Raw genomic sequence first — 21,193 nt, 5'->3', positions numbered from 1 at the left:
CGGTGCCTTGCAGACGGGTTCAAGGCGTTCAAACTCTGGAGCGAGAGGGGTGGCGTTCAGAGGAAACTCTGAAAAGCGGGCATGTGGGCCCCTCAGGCCGCACCTGTGGATCCTCATGGGATGCTGGTGCCCCTGCACTGGGCAGCGGTCAGGTTCTGCAGCGTCTGGACGTGTGCGGACCGGCGAGGCCAGAGGATGGCCGCCTGGTTCCGGAACGTCAGGGAAGCAAGGCCAGCCCGGGCCGCTGGCTCTGGGCTCCTTCGGGGCCATGGCGGCTGCGCGTCTCTCCCCACTGGTCTCTCGAGCCCGGCTTAGCGGTGAGGCTTCATTCGTAGCGTTAGCCCGTGTCCGAGCGTGGGTTGCAGTTTGATTTTTCTGATCTAAACCACAGCAGGGCGTCAGAGGTTAATCCCTGGGCCGGCAAGGGCTCTGACAGCATCCTCACCTGCGAGCCCTGAGGCCAGTGGACCTGGGCTGTGCAGACGCCGTTTAGGGCAGTGCCACACACATACCTTGTGAAAAGGGCTTTTTCAAAAGTTTCTCCACCTTAACCACTGCGGTTGGGCCCGATGAGGGCACGACTGCCTTTTCACGAGGGCTCCTTCAGGATAAACAAAACCTTTGCAAATTATAGCTTTTAAAAAATTGAAATGGAAAATGTCTGTTTTCGGGCCCACCCCATAATGTTGATTCTGAGCAACTTAAATTGCCTAGTTTATTAGGATTTCTTTTTTTCCTGAATACCCACTTTGTTATTCTGAACAGAAGATTGTTGGTGAGGAAAAGTAACCCTGCACTTCAGCCACTAAAATGTTATCCACGGGCAATATTTAGGTAGTAGACGGGGATGACCTGTGTTTGTCAGGGTTCTCCAGAGAAACAGAATCCACAGGACATGGCCCTATCTCTATACCTCTCTATCTCTCTCTCCATCTGTCTATCTATCTCTCTCTATATATATTTATCTCTTCTGTCTCTCTCTGTATCTATCTATAGAGATTTATAAGGATTGGCTCACGTGATTATGGAGGCTGAGAAGTCCCATGATCTGCCCTCTGCAAACTGGGGACCAGGAAAGCTGGTCCGAGGGCCTGAGAGCCCAGGACAGGACTTGGACGTCCCAGGCAAAGAGAGGGCGAGTCCAGCCTTCCTCCACCTTTTTGTCCTATTCAGGCCCTTCCTGGATTGCATGCCACCCACCCACGCTGGTGAGGGCCCTCTGCTTTACTCAGGCCACCAATTCAAATGCTAAATATGGGGACTCCGAGAGAAGTAACTCCCCCACCCCCAGGTTACGCTCTGAACCAGTGAAGTGTCTGGTCTTGAATGAGTCTGTCCGTTGATGCCTTATTCGCTGAGCCCCGGTTGAGGGTCGGGAGCTGTGCTGGACCCCGGCCGGGGCTGCAAGATGAACAAGTCACCTCCCTGCTATACGGGATCCAGATCCGCTCCGTGCTCCTCCTGGACTCACTCACTCGGCCCTACCCGCCTCTGCTTTGCCGCTTTGCCTCAGGAGACTACAGGCATTTTTGGCCTCCACTGGATGAGGGCTGGGCAGCTGCATGTCCTTTATCCGCCCACACAGAGGGACCACAGCATCTCTGCATCCGGGACCGGCCCGACGGGACCTGCGGAGGCTCTGGCAGCCCCTCCTGCCCCGGATGCCAGGTTCAGATGAATGACCACGTCTGGGGCAGGGAGTATGCCAGCTGGAGGGGCTGGGAGTGGGGACATTAACATCTTGTGGGGCGAAGTAGGACTGAGGGCCGGAGGGAGTGGGAATGCACGCCTCTCCCTTTCTTCCCTGACGGGCAGTTCTGAGAGCCGTGCTTCCACAGCAAGTTGGCTGTGTGCTGGGCGTCGGCTGGGTTTTCTTCTGAAGCTGCGGGTGGCTCGGGCGCACCTGCCTCCCTTCCCTCTCCCCTCACTCTTGCTAGTTTGGGGTTATGGTCCCCCCAAAAGCAGCAGCAGTGAGCTTGGCCCTGGGCTCTCTTTCCTGGGGAACCCTGGTGTGGTGTGCTGAATCATGGCCCCCAAAGATGTCCCCGTCCTAACCTCTGAAACCTGTGACTGTTACCTCCTTATATGGCGAAAGGGACTTTGCAGATGTGATTAAGTTAGGGGTGTGGAGGGAGGGATGACCCTGGATTGTCTGGTGGGCTCACAAGCGTCCTTATAAGAGGGAGGCAGAGAGAGATTTGACTGCAGGTGATGGTGGCAACATGAGGATGGAAACGGGATGCCACGCTGCTGGTTTTGAAGATGTGGGAAGGGGCCACATGCTAAGGAATGTGGGCTCCCCTAGAATGTGGAAAAGGCCAGGAAGCCTCCCCTAGAGCCTCCAGAAGGAATCAGCCCTCCTGACACCTTGGCATTAACCCAGTGAAACTGATCTTGGACTTCTGATCTCCAGGACTGTGAGGGAGTACACTGGTGGTTTGGAAGCCCCAGATTGGTGATAATTTGTTACAGCAGCCGGAGGAACGAGTACACCAGGCCGAGTTACCGCCCGTCCCTAAACCACCACATCTCTTAGCTGTAGCTGAGGGTCCCTGTCTGCTTGGGAGCAGGGCCGGCCTTGCTGCCTTGCCAGTTTCCAGGAAGGGCCAGCTGCCAGACACATAGAGGTCTGCTCCCATGGCCATCCCGCCAGCCTGGAGCACATATGCCTGGAGATGGGCAATTTCTGGAAGGCTCCCCCTGCCCTCAGACTGCAAATCGTATCTCGAGGCTGGTGGCTTATTTTCCAAAGTAAGCATAAACACAGCAAGCAGGACAGCGCTATCAGGCTGTCTGTCTGTGGCTTGTTGGTTGCTGTAGTGGCACGTGGAGGGGATGTTTGTGAAATACTAGTTCTCACTAACTACAGAGCTTTTAAACAGAGACGCACGCGTGTTGGTGGGGGTCTGGGAGATGCCTGGGCTGAGCGCCGGCTACTCTGGGTGGTTCTTGTTTGTCAGGTAAGGGGGAGGCTCAGCGTATCCCGGAGTCGGGGTTCACGCATGACAGGGGGCTGTCAGCACCTCTTTTTCTTGGCGTGGGGAGGCGCTGGCCCCAGGGCCAGGCAGCCTACGCGCGCAGTCAGGGGTGAGCTGCCCGTGGCCTGCCTTGGGGTGCCGCTGAGCCGGGCACCCTTAGATGTGCTCCGGGCTGGTGGCCCTGCTGCCTCACTTCCCGCACCCCCCCAACTCCAGCGCTCCAGCCCCCGAGCCTCCTTTCCCCTCCCTCCTTAAGCAAGCTGAGCACCTGCCCACCTGGGTGTGAGGTTACAAAGGCCGTTTCCCCCAAGCCCAACCCCACTTCTTTTTTTTTTTTTTAATTGAATGCCCATTCTACACTGACAGCTAGATGGCAAGGAGCTAGCTCCCAGGCAAGCTTAGGTTCCAAAGTCATGTCTACACATAATCTTTTTTTAAAAATTTATTTATTTATGGCTGTGTTGGGTCTTCGTTTCTGTGCGAGGGCTTTCTCTAGTTGAGGCAAGTGGGGGCCACTCTTCATCACGGTGCGCGGGCCTCTTACTATCGCGGCCTCTCTTGTTGCGGAGCACAGGCTCCGGACGCGCAGGCTCAGCAATTGTGGCACACGGGCCTAGCCGCTCCGCGGCATGTGGGATCTTCCCAGACCAGGGCTCGAACCCGTGTCCCCTGCATTGGCAGGCAGACTCTCAACCTCTGCGCTCCCAAGGAAGCCCCCAACCCCACTTCTGATGCCGGTTGTAAGTTTGGGAGCCCCAAGACGACGCATGGGTTTGATACTTTGCTAAAAGGGCTCCAATTATACTCACGGTTATGGCTTATTCCGAGGACACAGGTTAAAATCAGCCGAGGAGGAAGCGCAGGTTGATTTTGGTGCAGGGTGTGGACCACGTGCGGGCCTGAGCTTGTCAGGGTGAGGTCTGGCTGACATCCCGACCACTGGCCACGTCCCAGTCTTGGGACCAGCGGGACCTTTCTGAGTTAGCACGGTCAGTCCCCTGGCTTGCTTTCTCTGTTCTCTATCATCTGCACTTCGTTACCTCTTGTCTTGGCCCCTGTCCTGTCTCTCTCTGTAGACTTACCCCCACTGACCTTCCTGCCTCAGGACTGTTGGTGTTTAAAACATTGTGAGCTGCTCTCTGCTTCCTGTAAAAAACCCTGGCTCGGGCTAAGCCAGGCATTAAGAATGAGGCCGCTCATTGAAACATTCTCTTCGAGCATCTATTGTGTGTAATGCAGTGTGAGGGGGTGAACGGGTGGGTGTGATGGGCTCTGGAATCGGCTCCCTGGATTCAAATCCCGGCTCGGATTAAAGCAGGAGAACAGTCGTGCCCGTCTGCAAGCATGAGGATGACGTCGGATGCCACACGCTTGCTGTCTGACAGGTGCTGTGCCCGGCGCTGGAACATGGGCACAAACAGGGCAGAGCTGGGAGGGAGGTGCCTGGGCACGTCTGTGGTTCAAGTTTAGAAGTGAGTATCCTGTGGGCTCAGGAGCCGAAAGACTTATCCTGTCTCCTGTATGCAGGTGTTCGTCCTGTGGTCCTTTTCGCTAGCATCCTCCAGGAGTGCCCTGAATCTCTTAACAGGGTGAACAGCTGGTGCTGCCTGGGGAAGATAGCAGTTTACAGATGAGACCCTTTATATTTTTAATGATCTTTGAAAGAGGGAATGGCAGTTCTCGTGCTTTCCAGAGTGAATAGCCAGGGAGGGTCCTCCACACTTGCAGATGCGTTGGTCCAAGGCAGGCTGGCCGTGTCGTCACCGGGGTACGCATTTCTCCCCACAAGCAGATTTCACATCTCATCTCCCAGTTTATTGGACAAGGCTCCTTCGGGTTGTTAAGTTCTGTTTTCTCCCTCCCTTTGCCCCTATGAAGAAAGTCAGCTGCACAAAGATGGTCTTCTGGGCAGAAGACGGTGCTATCATCGTTGTGTGGAGATGCCCGGTGATGCGGCTGGCACTGCATCTGGCCGGGATGTTCTCCTGCCTGCGTCCTCAGTGCATTAAGCCACGACAAGCCTGTTTGGAAGTGATTAAAACATAACTGTCATAGCTTTGGGGGAGACAAGGCTGCAGATCCTGATTATCATTTAGAAGGAACTCAGGGGGAAGTAATTTTTTATTCTGGCTAAAGCAAGCTTGTGAAAAGTCTATGCAAAGAGCACTGTGCCGAGGGCATCATTAATACACGACCTAGACACGTGCCTGCAGGATTCGGGGTTTGCAAATGAGTACGTCCCTAAAAGTAAGGACGGGTGCCCTCTTTAAAAAGTCTCCTGTGAAACAGAAGATTAAGACGGATGACCTGGGCAGTACACGGGCAGGGTGATTGGTGGTGGCCAGGAAGGGACTGCATCTTTGCGGGGGCAGCAGTGAAACTGGGCGGTGGATTTGCTTTTGCTTTCCCAGAGCTGACCTCCGTGGCCCATTGCGTGAAATGTGATTTTCATCCCCTTCTGTCTGTTGTTTCCGTATTTGGACTTTGACCAGGTCAGAGATCCAGATGGGATTTTTAGTTTTAGTTTCTTCATAGCAGAAACATCTCTTGTGTGTTTTCCTACAGGACCTTGCTCTGGGCAAGGCAGCCTCTAGAACCGAATGTCTGCACGCCCCAGAGGCTTTTCTAGGTCTGTAGGCAGCCCTGCAGTTGATTTGAGCGCCTTCCGTGGGTCTGTTCCTAGTTTAGCCCCTGCGGTGATGGCCTTGAGTGGGCTGGCGGTCCAGCTGGGGAGACAGACATGTCGAGGGACGGATGAGTATGGTTCCAGGTGGCATGACCGCTTTGAAGGAAACTAAAGCAAGAAGCAGGGTGGTTTCTTCTCCCCTCTGTTTTTGGTGGGGTGGTCGGGAGCTGGCATTTGAGCGGAGACCTGCTGGTCGGTACCTAGGGCGGCAGCAAGTGCAGAGGCCCCCTGGGATGCCCGTGCTGGCAGGTGTGAAGGCCAGCGACGGGGTGGGGGGCGGGCAGCGTGGCTGGAGCCTAGACAGCAAGGACGAGGGTGATCAGAGGTAAGATAAGAGAGGTGGCAGGGGTGCGAAATGGTGTTTGACTCCCGGGGTTGGTTTGGGGGGGCACAGGGACGTGGGAGAACCAGCAAGCAGTTGTGACACCCAACTGCCCACGTGGGGCAGAGACTAGGTCATGCTTCTTTACAGCTCCAGCACCTCGGGTGGTGTCCACATATCCTAGGTGCTGGTAGTTAGGCTGAGTACATCAGAAAGGGGTTTCTGACATGCAGAGAAGCCGGGGGTGGTGAGGTTGACATCTGTGTAGATCTCTATAGTTGATTAGCACTGGCCAGTAGATCATCTCACCACATCCTCAGAATAGCCCTGCAGAGGTAGATGCTAGCACCTGCATTCTAGAGGTTCGTTGCTTAATAACAGGTTTATTGAGATCGAATTCCCATACCGTACAATTCAGCGGTTGTTAGTGTACTCCCAGAGCTGTTCAGCCATCACCTCAATCAGTCAAGGACATTTTCATCACCCCAGAAAGGAACCCCATAACCATCAGCACTCAGTCCTGTATCCTCCTTCCTGGCCCCTGGCAACCACTTTGTCTCTAAAGAATTATTCCGTCTCTATAATTCGCATATTCTGGATATTTCATAGAAGGGGAATCATATCAATACGTGACTTTTGTGTCTGGCTTCTTTCACCTGGCATAGTGTTTTTAAGATTCATCCATGTTGTAGCAGGTATCAGAACTCCATTCCTGGACTTCCCTGGTGGCGCAGTGGTTAAGAATCCTCCTGCCAATGCAGGGGACACGGGTTCGATCCCTGCTCCGGGAAGACCCCACATGCTGCGGAGCAACTAAGCCCGCGTGCCACAACTACGGAGCCTGCACTCCAGGGCCCGCGAGCCACAACTACTGAGCCCACATGCCACAACTACTGAAGCCCATGTGCCTAAAGCCCGTGCTCCACAACAAGAGAAGCCACCACAATGAGAAGCCCACACGCCACAATGAAGAGTAGCCCCCGCATGCAGCAAGAAAGACCAAACGCAGCCAAAAAAAAAAAAGAACTCCATTCCTTTTTATGGCTGAATAATATTCCATTGTATGGATAGACCACAATGTGTTGATCCATTCTTTCTCGATGGCATTTGGGTTGTTTCCACATTTTGGTTATTTTGAATAGTGCTGCTATGAACATCCGTGTACAAGGTTTTGTATGAGCTTGTGTTTGCAGTTCTTTTTGGTGTATACCTGGGAGTGAAATTGCTGGGTCATATGGTGATTCTGTGCTTAACCTTTTGAGTAACTGCCAGACTGTTTCCGTAGTGGCTGCACCATTTTACATCCCCCAAGAAGTGTATGAAAATTCTTCCAATTTCTCTACATCCTTGGCAACACTTACTGTTCGTCGTTTTGATTATAGCTACCCTAGTGGGTATGAAATGGTATGTCATAGTAGTTTTGATTTATATTTCCCTGATGGCTAATGATGTTGAGCATCTTTTCATGTATTGTCTATTTGTATATCTGTTTTGGAGAAATGTCTATTCAGATCCTTTCCCCATTTTTCTTTTCTTCAAAGTTTGTTTGACCTGAAGGTCATACAGTTTGGGGGAGGAAGGAACTTTTTTTTTTTTTTTTGGCTGCGTTGGGTCTTTCATTGCTGCACGTGGGCTTTCCCTAGTTGCAGCGAGCGGGGGCTACTCTTCGTTGCGGTTCACGGGCTTCTCATTGTGGTGGCTTCTCTTGTTGCGGAGCACGGGCTCTAGGTGTGCGGGCTTCAGTAGTAGCAATAAACCTCTAGAATGCAGGTGCTAGCACTACCTCTGCAGGGCTATTTTGAGGATTTGGTGAGATGATCTACTGGCCAGTGCTTTGCCCATTTTTAAATTGGGTTATTTGTCTTTTTATTACTGAGTTTTAAGTGTTCCTTATATAGTCTAGGTACAAATCCTTTATCAGATATATGATTTGCAAAATCTCTCATTCTGTGGGTTGTCTTTGTATTTTCTGGATAGTATCTTTTGAAGTACAAATGTTTTAAATTTTGTTTGTTAGGTTTATCTATTTTTTTCTTTTGTTCCTTGTGCTTTTGGTGTCACAGCTAAGAAATCATTACCTCATCCAAGGTCATGAAGGTTTACCTCCATGTTTTCTAAGAGTTTTATAGTTTTAGTTCCTACACTGAGGTCTGATCCATTTTGAGTTGATTTCTATATATGGTGTAAAGTAACGGTTCAGTTTTATTCTTTTGCATGTGGATATCCAGTTGTCCCAGCACCATTTGTTAAAAAGACTGTTTGTTTCCCCATCGAATTGTCTTAGCCCCCTTATGGATGTCAGTTGGCTGTAATGTGAAGTTTATTTCTGACCTCTCATTTCTGTTTCATTGACCTCTGTGTCCTTCTGCCAGTATCACATGTTTTGATACTCTAGCTTTGTAGGAAAGTTTGAAATCAGGAAGTGTCAGTTCTCCAACTTTGTTCTTCTTTTTCAAGATTGTTTTGGCTTTTGGGGGTCTCTTGACTTTCCATTTGCGTTGTAGGATTTGCATGTCAGTTTCGGCAAAGGAGCCATCTGGATAGTGATTTATTTTTATAAGTGGCATCTATTATTATTTTTTCTAATTCCCGAAGTAATATATACTGCTGAAAACCTGGAAGACAGAAAAATCAAACAGAAGGCAGTGGTAATTTTTTAATTCGTGTCCCTCCAGGCTTTTTCTTTTGTGCATTCAGCTTTTCCTACACAAAATTTGAAATCATTTCCGAGTTGGTAGATGTCTAGGAGCACATTTGGATTGGTACCTTGGGAGAGATTTCTGGAAGTGGAATTGCTGGGTCACATAGCACACGCAGGCCCAGTGTGGAGGCTGTTTGGGCGGCAGCTCCGTCCTCCGATGGGCACCGGCCCCTCCTGGCCTCCCTGCCGGGTCCACATTGGGAGAGTGATTCATGCCTCCGTGGCCCGGATCTCGCCACCCTGCCTGCCCCACCCCCCGGGCACCTACTTTCTGCTCAGCTGTTTCCTATCCCGCCCTTGAAGGCCGCTTCCTCTGCTCCCGGGGCCGCGTGACCCCTCATGTCAGAATCCTTTGTGATGGCTCGTACTCACCATTCATCTCTCTCTGCTGCATCTCCTGGCTGGACCTGGGCTCCTGGAGGGCGGGGGACGCGCCTCCTTTGTCCCCACGTCCTGGCACCAGGAAGGCGCTCAGTGAGAGCCGTTGAGCTGAGTGTAATACTGCCACTCAGCTCCAATAGTGGCTGTGAAATCCCTGATGAAAGGCCAAGGTAGCAGATTCCTAGAGCTTTGTGGAATTAAGGGCCCGAGGGTCAGGGCGCTCCTGCGAGGAGCCTGGTTGCTGGTGGCTGGAGAGGTGAAGGTACGGGGCAGGTCTGGCTGTGATCCCGAATCTGCTGTTTCTGGCCGTGTAACCGGGGCCCAGAAGGGTGGATGCTGGGGTCTGGAGAGCTAGGTGGGTCTCTGCTCCGTGATGTCGGGGCCTGGACGGGGCAGGCGTCCTCCCAGCTGCTTCCAGACCCCCCTCCCGCCTCATACTGCCGACTGTGCCCCGCCACCCCTCCTGGTTCTCCCCTTCGTTCATGGATACCTACAGCCCCTGGCCTGGCGTCTTCCTCTCTGCCCCGCCTCCCCCATTCCTGCCGCTCCATCCACCGAGATGCCCGTTCACCAGCTCCTTCCTCAAGCTCCCCCTCTGCATCTGCCCATACCCAGGGTCAGGGTCAAACCTTGCTTCTCCCCAGCCCACTCCCTGTGCCCCCTGGGGTCCCCACGTCCAGTCCCCACTCCCCCTAGTGCCCACGGTCACTTGTCTCATCCACTGCCCCCTCCCCTCCTGGCCCAGGTGAGAGTCCAGGGCTGGCCCCGCCCCCCCGCCCCTCTTGGCCCTGGAAGCCCCACCCCCTGACCTCCCAGGTGGTTCCAGGTGGCTACAGGGCTCATCCTGCACCTCCTTCCTGTCTCTGCTCAGACGCCACCTCCTCCAAGAGGCCCCCTGACCCCCTGATCCCCATGACCCCTCTGCCCTCTCCATCCCCAAACTCTGCCTAATTCTTCTCAACAGACTTATTTTTAAGAACCATTTTCAATTTACAGAAAAATAGCAAAGATAGTACGAGTTCCCATATTTCCACACCCAATTTTCCCCATTATTAACATCGTAGATCAACATGGTACATTTTTTAAAATAAATAATTAATTAATTAATTTTTGTCTGCGTTGGGTCTTTGTTGCTGCATGTGGGCTTTCTCTAGTTGCAGTGAGCCGGGGCTACTCTTCATTGCGGTGCACGGGCTTCTCACTGCGGTGGCTTCTCTTGTGGAGCACAGGCTCTAGGTGCACAGGTTTCACTAGTTGTGGCACATGGGCTCAGTAGTTGTGGCACCTGGGCTCTAGAGTGCAAGCTCAGTAGTTGTGGCGCACGGGCTTAGTTGCTCCGCGGCATGTGGGATCTTCCTGGACCAGGGCTCGAACCCGTGTCCCCTGCATTAGCAGGCGGATTCCTAACCACTGCGCCACCAGGGAAGCCCCAGCGTGGTACATTTGTTATATTAATGAACCAATATTAATACATTATTATTAGCTAACACCCACCATTTATTCACATTTCCTTAGTTTTTACTAGATATACTTTCTCCGTCTCAGGACCCCACCTGGGATCCCACATGATAGCCTGTCTCCTTAGCTCCTCTGGGCTGTGATGGTTTCTCAGACTGTCCTTGTTTTTGATGACCTTGATGGTTTTGTGGAGGACTGGGCAGGGGTTTTGTTGGGTGCCCCTCTATTAGGGTTTGTCTGATGTTTTTCTCGAGATTAGACTGTGGTTATGGGTTTGGGGAGGGGGGCCACTGAAGTGAAGTGCATTCATCCCATCACATCAGGGCACACACGACAACGTGATTGATCACTGTGACGTTGACCTTGATTACCCGGCTGAGGTGTGGTTGTCAGGTTTCTCCACTTTATTCTGACTTATTTTTCTCCATAACATCGATCACAGCCTGGAAGTGTGTGTATTTGTTTGTCTTTTAATGTCTGATTGGAAGGTAAGGTCTTCAAGGACAGAGACCTCTCTCGTCTTTTTTATCCCCAGAGCCTGGCACATAGTAGATGCTCAGTAAGTTAATTGATGAACTCATTGCCTGCTTATGGACCTCCAGTGCCAGGCAGTGAGCACTGGAGACAGAGCCACAAACAAGAGGTCATAGTTCTTGCCCTCACAGAGCTTAAAGTCCAGCAGGGAGATCGTTACAAACGAAGATGTATTCCCATTGCAAACATGAACGGGGTCGGGGAAAAGGCCCTTGGGTGTGGTGAGAGCCATGATGAAGGGATGTGGCCTGGGTTGGGTCGGGGGAGGTCAGAGGATGATACGGAGCTTGGGACCTGAAGGATAAGTGAGGGCTGGCCCAGCAGTGATGGAGGGGAGTGTGTTCAGGGTGGAAGGACTAGCACATGCAAAGGCCCTGGGGCAGAGAGGAGCTTGGGGATTTGAAAAACACCAGTGAGGAGGCAGGGTGCTTGGTGGGGCTGTGGCAGTGGCCCGGGAAGGAGGTTTGGACAAGGGCGGTGGGAAAGGAGATGGCGGGAAGTGGATGCAATTAAGAAGTGGGCTGAATGGATGAAGGGGTGAAATCCAGGCTCCTGAAGCTGGAGGATGGGGTCCCGTTTCCTTCTCAGAGAAGGGGCAGGTTTGAGGAGGGGCAGGGGCGAGTTCAGTTAGAGATGCTCATGGAACACCCTAGCAGAAGATGGTGCGGGGGGCGGCGCTGGACGTTTAGGGGTTTCTGGGACGGGGGGGCATTGGATATCGTAGGAGGGCATGAGCTGGCCTTGGAAGAGGGTGGAGAGAAGGAAGAGGAGCCATCCAGGGTGATGCCCTTTAAAGATCCAGAGGAGAAGGAGGTGCCAAGGAGGACCCCCGACACAAGGAAACTGGGAGGGTGGTGAGAGAGGAGGGTGGGAGCTGGGTGACGGGAGAAGGTGCTGGAAGGTGGGAGAGAAGGCAGCTGGGTGGGGAGGTCCAGCTCCCAGCCTCCCAGGATGCTCGCCCCCCAGGGAGGGAGACGGAGCAGGGCTATAGCTTGGAGCCAGCTCCATCCTGCCGACCTTACGGGAATGGCTTCGGCAAAACCAGAATGCCGCAGGGCTGAGATGGAGCAGGGCGCTGTGGTCCTTCCCCCCACTCCGTGTGCTCTGCCTGCCTTTTGTCTGTGGAAAAACTTTAGCCAAAGATTAAACCAGAGAAGTGAGAAAATGCAGAAACAAAGGAAAACAGTCTAACGAGACTAAATAATAGTTTAGTCATTAAGCATAGTCAAGGACCTTTAGTTCCTCCCCAAGGGCTACAGATAATATTCTGAGCCGCAGGTATCCTGTGAGCTGTCTTGTAGGTACTGAAACCCCCGCCAGGTGGAAGAAATTAACTACATGATGACCAGACTGTAGCCATGACAGAAGCTGCCACAATTCCAAGAATTGGCCTCAAGGAAATGGGAACAAACTGACCCTGGAATTAAAGAGTAATTGTAGTTAAAACAATCAAGAGGACGCTGGTCAGACCACCAATGACCAATTTCAAGATGACTGTCAGAGCTGCCTGTGCTGTTTCGGCATGTAGCCCCCCTCCCTCTGTCTATAAAAGCTCTTGCCCCCTGGTTGTCATTTGGGGGGGAGGGAGTCGGCCTTTGGACAGACGTCCACCCTCTCCCACCGCCAGTTGCTGGCATCCAAAATAAAGCAAACTTTCCTTTCCACCATCCTTGCCTCTTTACTGGCTTTTGAGCAGCAAGTAGCCGGACCCCAGTTTCGGTTACAGGGCTGCTCACCTCTTTCTTTCTCCAATCCTCCCTTTAATTTACTTTTACTTCTGTTCTTCATGGGATTGTGTGTCTGATTTAATGTTTTTGAGTTAGTGGGAAAATAGACATTTCACAGAAATTTGCTTTGTGACCAATTTTGCAGGTGGCATCCATATCAGAGAGTGACAGAGGATACTCTAGTCTGGATTTGTGTCCTTTTGTTTATCTCTGAGAGGGCCAATCAGTGCCCATTTCCAGGAGGTTATTGGGACCAATTAGTTAGTATTATTGGTTTTGCTTGCACAGGGAAACCATGTAATACGTATATTTTTGATCAAGTCTGTTCAGGCATCCGTTTCATTTTGCCGAGAAGTGCCTTAAGCAGAGTCAGCCAAATGGAATTTTGTTCAGTGGCAACCCTATTTCTCCATAGATATTTTCACGATTGAAGCTGTCTTCTGTTATGATATATTACTCAGCGAATTGAAGGAAAACTTGTTGAGAAAAGGCTGGCCTAGAGAAATGAACACGTGCATCCACATAAAAACTGTACGTCCATGTTCATAGTAGCACTGTTGACAACAGCCCAAAAGTGGAGACAACCCAAATGTCCATCAGCTGGTGAATGAATCCGTAAAACACGTCTCTCCATACAATGGATCCAGCTGTAAGAAGGAACGAGGTCCTGACACGTGCTACAACTTGGGTGAACCTTGAAAACATCATGATAAGTGAAAGAAGCCAGACACAAAAGATCACGTATGACGTGATTCCTTTCGTATGAAGTATCCAGAACAGGCAAATCCATGGAGAAAATGGTTTTGTGGTTGGAAGGAGGTGGGGGAAGGTAGAAGGGGGAGTGACTACTGATGATACAGGGCTTCCTTGTGGGGTGATGAAAAATGTGCTTCAGTGGATTATGGTGATGGTTGCACAACTTTGTGAGTATACTAAACACCACTGAACTGCACACTTTAAAAGGGTGAATTGTGTGGAATGTAAATTCTATCGCAATAAAGCCTTGAAAAAATTAGGGTGCTGCTGGGAGCAGGCTCTCAGAGCTTGTCAGTAACGGCCGCTCGGGATCCCCTTCTGTCCACAGCTTTAGGCTCAGGGCTATCAGGGATGGTTTTAGCGCAGATATGAAGGGAGGGACGGGGGTGGACGTTTGTGGCTCACCTGTGCTGTCTCGGGCCACGGCGGGCAGTGTTACTGACGTTTCCTCGTTTGATCCGCCCTCCCGCATGCCGTGGTGGACACCATCATTTCCTTTGGCTGAGTTCCCACACGTACCCAAATCCCCGCTGGGAGGAGGCCAGTCTCCCCACGGTGCCGCCCTCCACCAGTCCTCCTGTGAATCCCGCGGGAGCCCCGGCAGCCTGGGTGGGAGAAGCTTGCCTATCCCCTCGGGCTCTCCTGGCCCCTGCACTGGGGGTGTCTCGGTGTCCAGCAGCTCTCCGTTCCTGCGCGTTGCTCTGGTCGTCGCCTGGGCCCTCCTGGCCCCAGCGAGCGAGGCCGTAACGCCCGTCCACCCCGCAGGTTCTCATCGACTGGGTCAACGACGTGCTGGTGGAGGAGAGGATCATCGTAAAGCAGCTGGAGGAGGACCTGTACGACGGGCAGGTGCTGCAGAAGCTCCTGGGTGAGTGCACGGGAAGGGCGGCCACCCCAGCGGGTGGCCCCGGGCTGGACCACAAGATTCTCTACGTGGCAACATCGGTCGCTCGTCTGTAAGCCGCAGCCCTGTGCCCATGGCTCCCAGGTGGTGGCCCCTGGGGCCCCGGGTCACCTGCCCTCTCGTCGTCTCTCGGGTGGGGGTCCCGCCAGAGCTCCCAGCCACGGGGCTGCAGCGGGTCATGCACAGCTTCCAGAACCGTCTGTGGCCTCTGCTGTTGGATGCATGCGTACAAGGGGAGCACGGAGATGGGGCACGAACGGGACGCCGTCTCCTCTCTGGGGCAGCCCTCCCGGCTGGCCTGAGCCCGTCCAGCTGTGAGCACCTCCAGCCCGTGCAGGCCCATCCAGGGCCAGGGTGCTGGAGGGGGTGGCCCCCAGCCGTGCCCTTCAGGGGCATGATTTAGGTGGGGGGTGGCGGGGGAGTGACGAGGAGAGAGACTGACTGCGGATGCTCTTTTTATGTCTGTCCCTTGGGGACAGAGTTCCTCAGCAAAGTAACATCTGTAGAGCACTTAGCATGGGGCCGGGTACAGGGCCTGGAGTCAGTATGGGGTAATGAACAACAACACAACAAAGACAAAGAAATGGGGAGTATGAGCAGGGCCAGTGGGTCCCCCGAGTTCCTCTGAGCACCGGGCACACGGTAACCATGCGTTGACCAAGTGAGTGAAGAAAGCCCTGACGTTTCCTACCTACAAGGACGTGGGCTCCTTTTATAGGAAGTGAAAAGGGACTGGAGAGGCGAGTATTTGTCTGGGTCTGTTGGGCGTCAGCACCATCCACGGTCTCCAGGAGGGACTGTTTGCTGAACAGTCTCTCAGTCCCCAGGAAGCTCTGATGTATTTTCAGGGTCCCCAGATCCCCATGCGTGTGGCCTGGCGGCCTCAGTGTCCCCTTGTCCGTTAGGATAACTCACCTCCTAAAGGTCCCCGGGAGGCCCTGCCCCCAGCGTTGGTGGGGTGCAGACCTGCTCCCTGGGCCCGTTCTTCTCACGTTCCTCACCCCTTAATGACCCCACAGACCAGCGCTGTCCTGTGCAAGGGTCTTCCCAGCAGACCGCCTGGAGGGCCACTCCTTCCAGGCAGGGCCAGCACTGGGGTGGGATCATGTTTTGCTCCACAGGGATGTGCTAGGGGACCCGAGTCAGGCACCTGGAGTTTGGGGGGTGCTGTTGTGGGGGGGAGATACTGAGGGAGAGCAGACAGGAGGGGCTGGGGCTGGAGGGGAGCATCCCAGGGAAGGCTGACCCGCAGGACGCACCCCTGCCGCTGCCCAGATTGTGGCCTTGGCTCAGCCTTGGCGTCATTCCTCAGTCCCGGGTCCCTGCGGGCAGTTTGCGCACTCAGCACAACGGCTCTTAACAGACGGTCCGATCTTGGAGGGAAACCTGCAGGGTCGTGTCACGTAGACCTGGCTCTGAGGACATGGTGATCGACGGCCCACACGTTGTTTTGTCCTTGTTCAGTCAGTCCTCAAAAAGCACGTCAGGAAGGAGGAGATTTTGTGTTTATTTTGGTTATCCCTTCGCTGGTTGAATGAATATCCTTTGGCCTATTGTGTGGTGGGTGTGGAGATGCAGTGGTGACAAGAGGGAGGAAGTCCCCATGCCCCACTGCCGACACCCGTTCAAGCAGAGGGGAGAAAGGGAACTATTGTGTGGTGGTTCAACCTAAAACACAAATAGATTCTGCTTTAAGAGAGTGACAAGCGCTAGGGAGAGAATCAGAGAGGTTCTGGGGCAGCAGGGCTGGGTCGGGTGGAAGGACCGGGCGGTCAGGGGCAGCCCCCCTGGGGAGCTGACATCCAAGCAGGCTTCTGCACAGTTGTCATGGAAAGAACATTCCAGGCTGAGACTCTGTGAAGTGTCTGCAGGGTTTAAAGAGCAGTGAAAGGTGGCTGCAGGTGGCAGGAGTGGACAGATGGGACCAGATTACGTCCAGTCCTGGTGGACAAAGGCTTTTATTCCAAGTGACAGGAAGCCGCTAGAGGATTTGAGCAGGGCCGTGACAAGGCCTGAGTTAGCATTTTAAAAGGTTGCTTGGGCTTCTGGGTACAGAATGAATGGGGAGGAGGGTCAGGAGGGGGACCTGGGAGGTTAGTCAGGACGCTGTCACAGCAGCCCGGGCATCAGAGGAAGAGGCTCGGTCCAGGATGGAAGTGGAGGATATTTGGGAGGTTCAAGCTGATAGAGGCATGAAGACTGCTGGCCAGGTTTGTGGCCTGAACAGCTGGTGAATGAGAAAGCCCTTGGGAGTGGCATGGTGGGCGGCGATGAGGAAGTGGGTGTTGCCTCTGCTAGGGCTGATACCCATCCTGCCCGAGTCAGCTGCGGGGTAAGGGTGGAGATCAGCAGTGCAGAGATGGTCAATGCCGTGGGACCGGGCGGCCTCACCCGGAGGGGGTATTCCAAATTCAGTATTTGGCTGAATGCCGTGGGTCAAGAATTAAGTCTCTGTTCATCTAAGCTGAGAACCCCCATCTTAAAATGAACTTCTTTGGTACAAGAATAAATCTGAAATGTTATCAAGATCGTTTAGTAGCTGTCACAATTTTATTATTAAAAATGTTGGTTGGAGCTTTGTTGTTTCGTAGTGTCTCGCTGGTCCAGCCGTTCTCAGCACTGTCAAGTGCTAGATTGCTCTCGAGGTCATTGAACCAGCCATGTGTGATGACAGACACTTATTTCAGCAGAGGAGGATGGAGGAGAGGTGTGGCTCTTAGGCTGGCACTGTCCACAAGGATTCTACTGATGGTGAAGCTGCCCTGGGTTATCAGCTTCCCAACCTCTCTATGTAAAGACCTAGCTTCCCTCCGACTCTTGGACTTGAAGACTTGGCTGTTGGTGACAGTGCTTGCTTATTGAAACAGTCCTTTGAACTGCTGCTTTGCTCACTGCCCAGAGGAGATACTTTCTAATATTTTCAGAAGCAGACATAAGAGTGTTGTGCTCTGGGGCTTCCCTGCTGGCGCAGTGGTTAAGAATCCGCCTGCCAATGCAGGGGACACGGGTTCGAGCCCTGGTCCGGGAAGATCCCATATGCCGCGGAGCAGCTAAGCCCGTGAGCCACAACTACTGAACCCGCAAGCCACAACTACTGAGCCCACGTGCCACAACTACTGAAGCCCGCACGCCTAGAGCCTGTGCTCCGCAACAAGAGAAGCCACCGCAATGAGAAGCCCGCGCACCGCAACAAAGAATAGCGCCCGCTCGCCACAACTAGAGAAAAGCCCGCGTGCAACAACAAAGACCCAACGCAGCCAAAAATAAATAAATAAAACAAATCTATTAAAAAAAAAAAAAAAGAGTGTTGTGCTCACTTACACTTTTATTTCTGATTCTTGTTGCATGCAGCTGTGGCTTCACTCACCCAGTCACTTGAAAAACTTGTAACCCTAAGCCTTAGATCTAGCGATGTGGTCGTGGAAGTCTGTCTCTCAGGATCTCAGGACCGGCTCTGGATGTGCATCTGCATGTCAGCCTTAGACGCCTATAAATGATGCCAGTGCCCTCTCTGGAGTAGAGTGTCAGGGGCGTCTTAGAGCAGGTGCCCTGTAAGAAAGCCTTGCCTGCTCAAGGGACATCCTTTTGGTCCCCTCTTCAGTTGGCCCCAGCAGACGCGGTACTTGCTCTGCAGTGGCTGTGGTTGTCATTGAGTCCTGCTATGTCCGTTTTGTTATCTGTGAGGTCTAACAAGAGGCTGACTTTGGCTCAGGCAGCCTTTTTATCGTGAAGTGGTTGCAGTTCCATCCTGTTTGAATATCTTGCATAAGTACTGCTAGATAGGCGATTCTGAAGTCTCTTGTGTGTCAAGTGCTTTGACATACCACCTTGTTTGAAGAAGAGAACAATGGAAGAGAATATCCAGATATTAACAGAACATCACAAGGTCTTGCCTGGTCGTATTAATGATGCTGTTACACTGATGAGATGCATTAGTAACCTACGTGATCACGTGATCCTGGGGCCCAGGGCTGCCAGGAATGATACTGAGGGAGGCATTCAGCTCTTTACTTTTCAAAGGCAGAAGCTAAAACGAAATAGGAGATTTTGGCTGAATGCCAGGCCAAAGCTGACTTCTGTGCATCTGTAGACAGAAGAGGTTTGGGGACTCGGCCTGGGGGAGTGGTCAGTGGTCAGAGGAAGGGCCAGCACAGGCGTCTGGAGGGTCCAGCCAGGAGGGAGGAGGAGCTGGGGGAGCACTGCATTCAGGAGGGACAGAGGAGGAGGAGAAGGCAGGAGTGAGGGCGATGAGGACAGAGCCCAGACCTCTGGGTTTGGCCAGCTGTGGGTCACCAGTAGGCCCCCAGATGTGCCGCTCTCCTTAAGAGCGGATCCGGGGGCAGCTGCCAGACCCTCTGCCAGGGCAAGTTTCAGGGGGTGTGACTCTCCTGCATTTGCAGTGTTGTCCAGGTGAGCCACCTGTGGGCAGTGACAACGCCCACGCTGGAGCATTGAGGCAGCTCCCGGGCTGGCTGTTGTCCTGCTTCTGACTCACGGCACACGCTTCTCCTTGTGAAAGGCAAGCCCTTCCTTGAGTAGTAAGTGTTCACAGCCCCGCATTCGGCCATCACTCACGTTTTCCAGCCACCGCTGAGAATCCGCCCCATCTTCCTCTGTCTCTTTGCATGCTAGGAAGACAGGGGTCCTGGCCACGCCAAAACCCTGAGCTGCCCCTGCAGCCCCATCAGCGGGCAGAGTGATGCTGGTGATGAGGGCGGCCAAGGACCTCGTTCTCTCCCACCCTGGAGAGTTACCTGAGACGCAGCCGCAGGCGGCACCCAGGCACGGCCAGCCTCCTTGGTTTCTGTTATCGGCTGAGTTGCGTCCCCCCCCAGAATTCGTAAGACCTCGGGATGTGACTTTATTTGGAGACAGAGTCTTTAAAGTTAAAATGAAGTCGGGGTGGGCCCTCAACCCGTCAGATTGGTGCCCTTATCAGAAGAGGAGGGCTTCCCTGGTGGCGCAGTGGTTAAGACTCCGCCTGCCAATGCAGGGGACATGGGTTCGAGCCCTGGTCCGGGAAGATCCCACATGCTGCGGAGCAACTAAGCCCGTGCGCCACAACGACTGAGCCTGCGCTCTAGAGCCTGCGAGCCACAACTACGAAGCCCACGTGCGACAACCACTGAAGCCCAAGCGCCTAGAGCCCGTGCTCCACAACAAGAGAAGCCACTGCAGTGAGAAGCCTGCACACCACAACGAAGAGTAGCCCCCGCTCACTACAACTAGAGAAAGCCCGCGCGCAGCAACGAAGACCCAAGGCAGCCAAAAAAAAAGAGGAGACTAGGATGCAGACACACACAGAGGGAAGACCAGGTGAGGATGTCTACAAGCCTAGGAGAGAGGCCTCAGGGGAGACCAACTCTGCTGACACCTTGATCTTGGACTTCTAACGTCAGGGACTGTGAGAAAGCAAATTTCCACTGTTTAAGCCACCCACCCTGCGGTACTTTGTTACGGCAGCTACAGCAGGCTGATACCGTTTCCTTCCCTTCTCCATCAACGACTCCTCCTCCCCCCGGTGTCATGGCGACCAGGTTTGGCTGGCGGCAGGGGCAGCAGAGATGTGCTGGGCTCTCCGTCTCTCCCAGCGGGCGAGGCTCTAGGACCACCTGGCTCTCTGCAACCCTCCTTCCTTCCCCAGGGGCCCCTGCTCCGTCCTGTGCCTGGCTTTTGAGCACCTGGGGACCTGCTATGTATTTTCAGGGGGTTCATATGGGCAGACAGCTGTGGATTATTCAGCTAAGACCTATTAGATACAGATGGAGGGAAATCAAAATGCATAAACAGGAATCATTTCCATCCTCTGTTGAGCTGCTTTGTTTTGCCGCGAGCGCTCCCTGCCTCCCAAGCTGAGGTTCTTCAGGTATGCCTGACTCCCCACTAGAGCTCTGTCTCTCGTGTCTGTGCTGCGTCTGGTCCTAGGACAGTGCCTGGCGCACAGTAGGTGCTCAGTAACTGTTTTGTAAGCGAATGAATGAGTGACTGATTGGAGTACCCTGAGCCCAGCCGATATTTTTGTGTAATGAGAGGATCCTGAAGGGGGGATGTCGAAACTGCTTGTTCTTCTTATCGAGGGAGCGGAGGGGGTGGGGGGAGACAGTGTTGAAGGGGCAGGGGCCTCCGGAGAAAACGCCTTACACAGAGCTTTGCTGGGGACCGCCTGCCAAATGGAAGCCCTACTTGTGCCCAGCCCGGACTCAACTGCCCTTCCACCTCCTTCCCATCAGTGCCGCTGGCAGCAGCTCTGTGCCAAAGGCTCGCAGGGCGTCAGGCTCCGTGCCCAGCACTTTGTCCTCACCCTCCCAGGTCCTGATCTCGCCATGTCCTGCGGCGTGGCTTCTGTTGTTGTGCAGAGGAGATCTATCGGGGAACCCCGAGTCTTGGAATGAATGAATAGGCGGGACGCCTGGGGAGCTTTCCTCGCCTGCCCCTTAGCGGGTGTGGGGTGAGGCGTCCCTCCTGCTCTGCTCGGGAGGGGAGTGAAGGTGCACAGGCTGGGGCTGGGGTTCAGCTTCAGTAACTGAATCCTGAGCAGATGTGACCGTGCTCGTCAGCTCCTCCAGATTGCTCCCTGCTCACTCTTAGTGAAAAAATTGTCACAGGTCTCTGAATATCTCATAATCCTTCTTACCGTGGGGTCCAGCTGTTAGAGAAAGAAGAATTGGGAGCGTACGAGTGCAGGGAGGCTGCGGCAACCCCTGAGGCCCTTTCTGTTTTCTCACCAAAGTTCTCTTCCCTCTGGA

At 53.5% G+C, this 21,193-nt stretch overlaps 1 protein-coding gene across 2 annotated transcripts in view; it reads left to right on the top strand.

Annotated features, from left to right (window-relative positions):
• PARVB (parvin beta) overlaps nt 1-21,193 on the top strand; it is a 115,747-nt gene that overhangs the window by 61,718 nt on the left and 32,836 nt on the right. For both annotated transcript variants that reach the window (XM_057556543.1, XM_057556544.1), the window contains exon 4: nt 14,309-14,411. In XM_057556543.1, coding sequence (XP_057412526.1) covers nt 14,309-14,411 — 103 coding nt within the window. The remainder of the gene's footprint in view (nt 1-14,308; nt 14,412-21,193) is intronic.

The sequence above is a fragment of the Balaenoptera acutorostrata genome, chromosome 11, assembly GCF_949987535.1.
Source record: "Balaenoptera acutorostrata chromosome 11, mBalAcu1.1, whole genome shotgun sequence".
Classification (NCBI taxonomy): domain Eukaryota; kingdom Metazoa; phylum Chordata; class Mammalia; order Artiodactyla; family Balaenopteridae; genus Balaenoptera; species Balaenoptera acutorostrata.
This window is presented reverse-complemented; position numbering and strand designations above follow the sequence as displayed.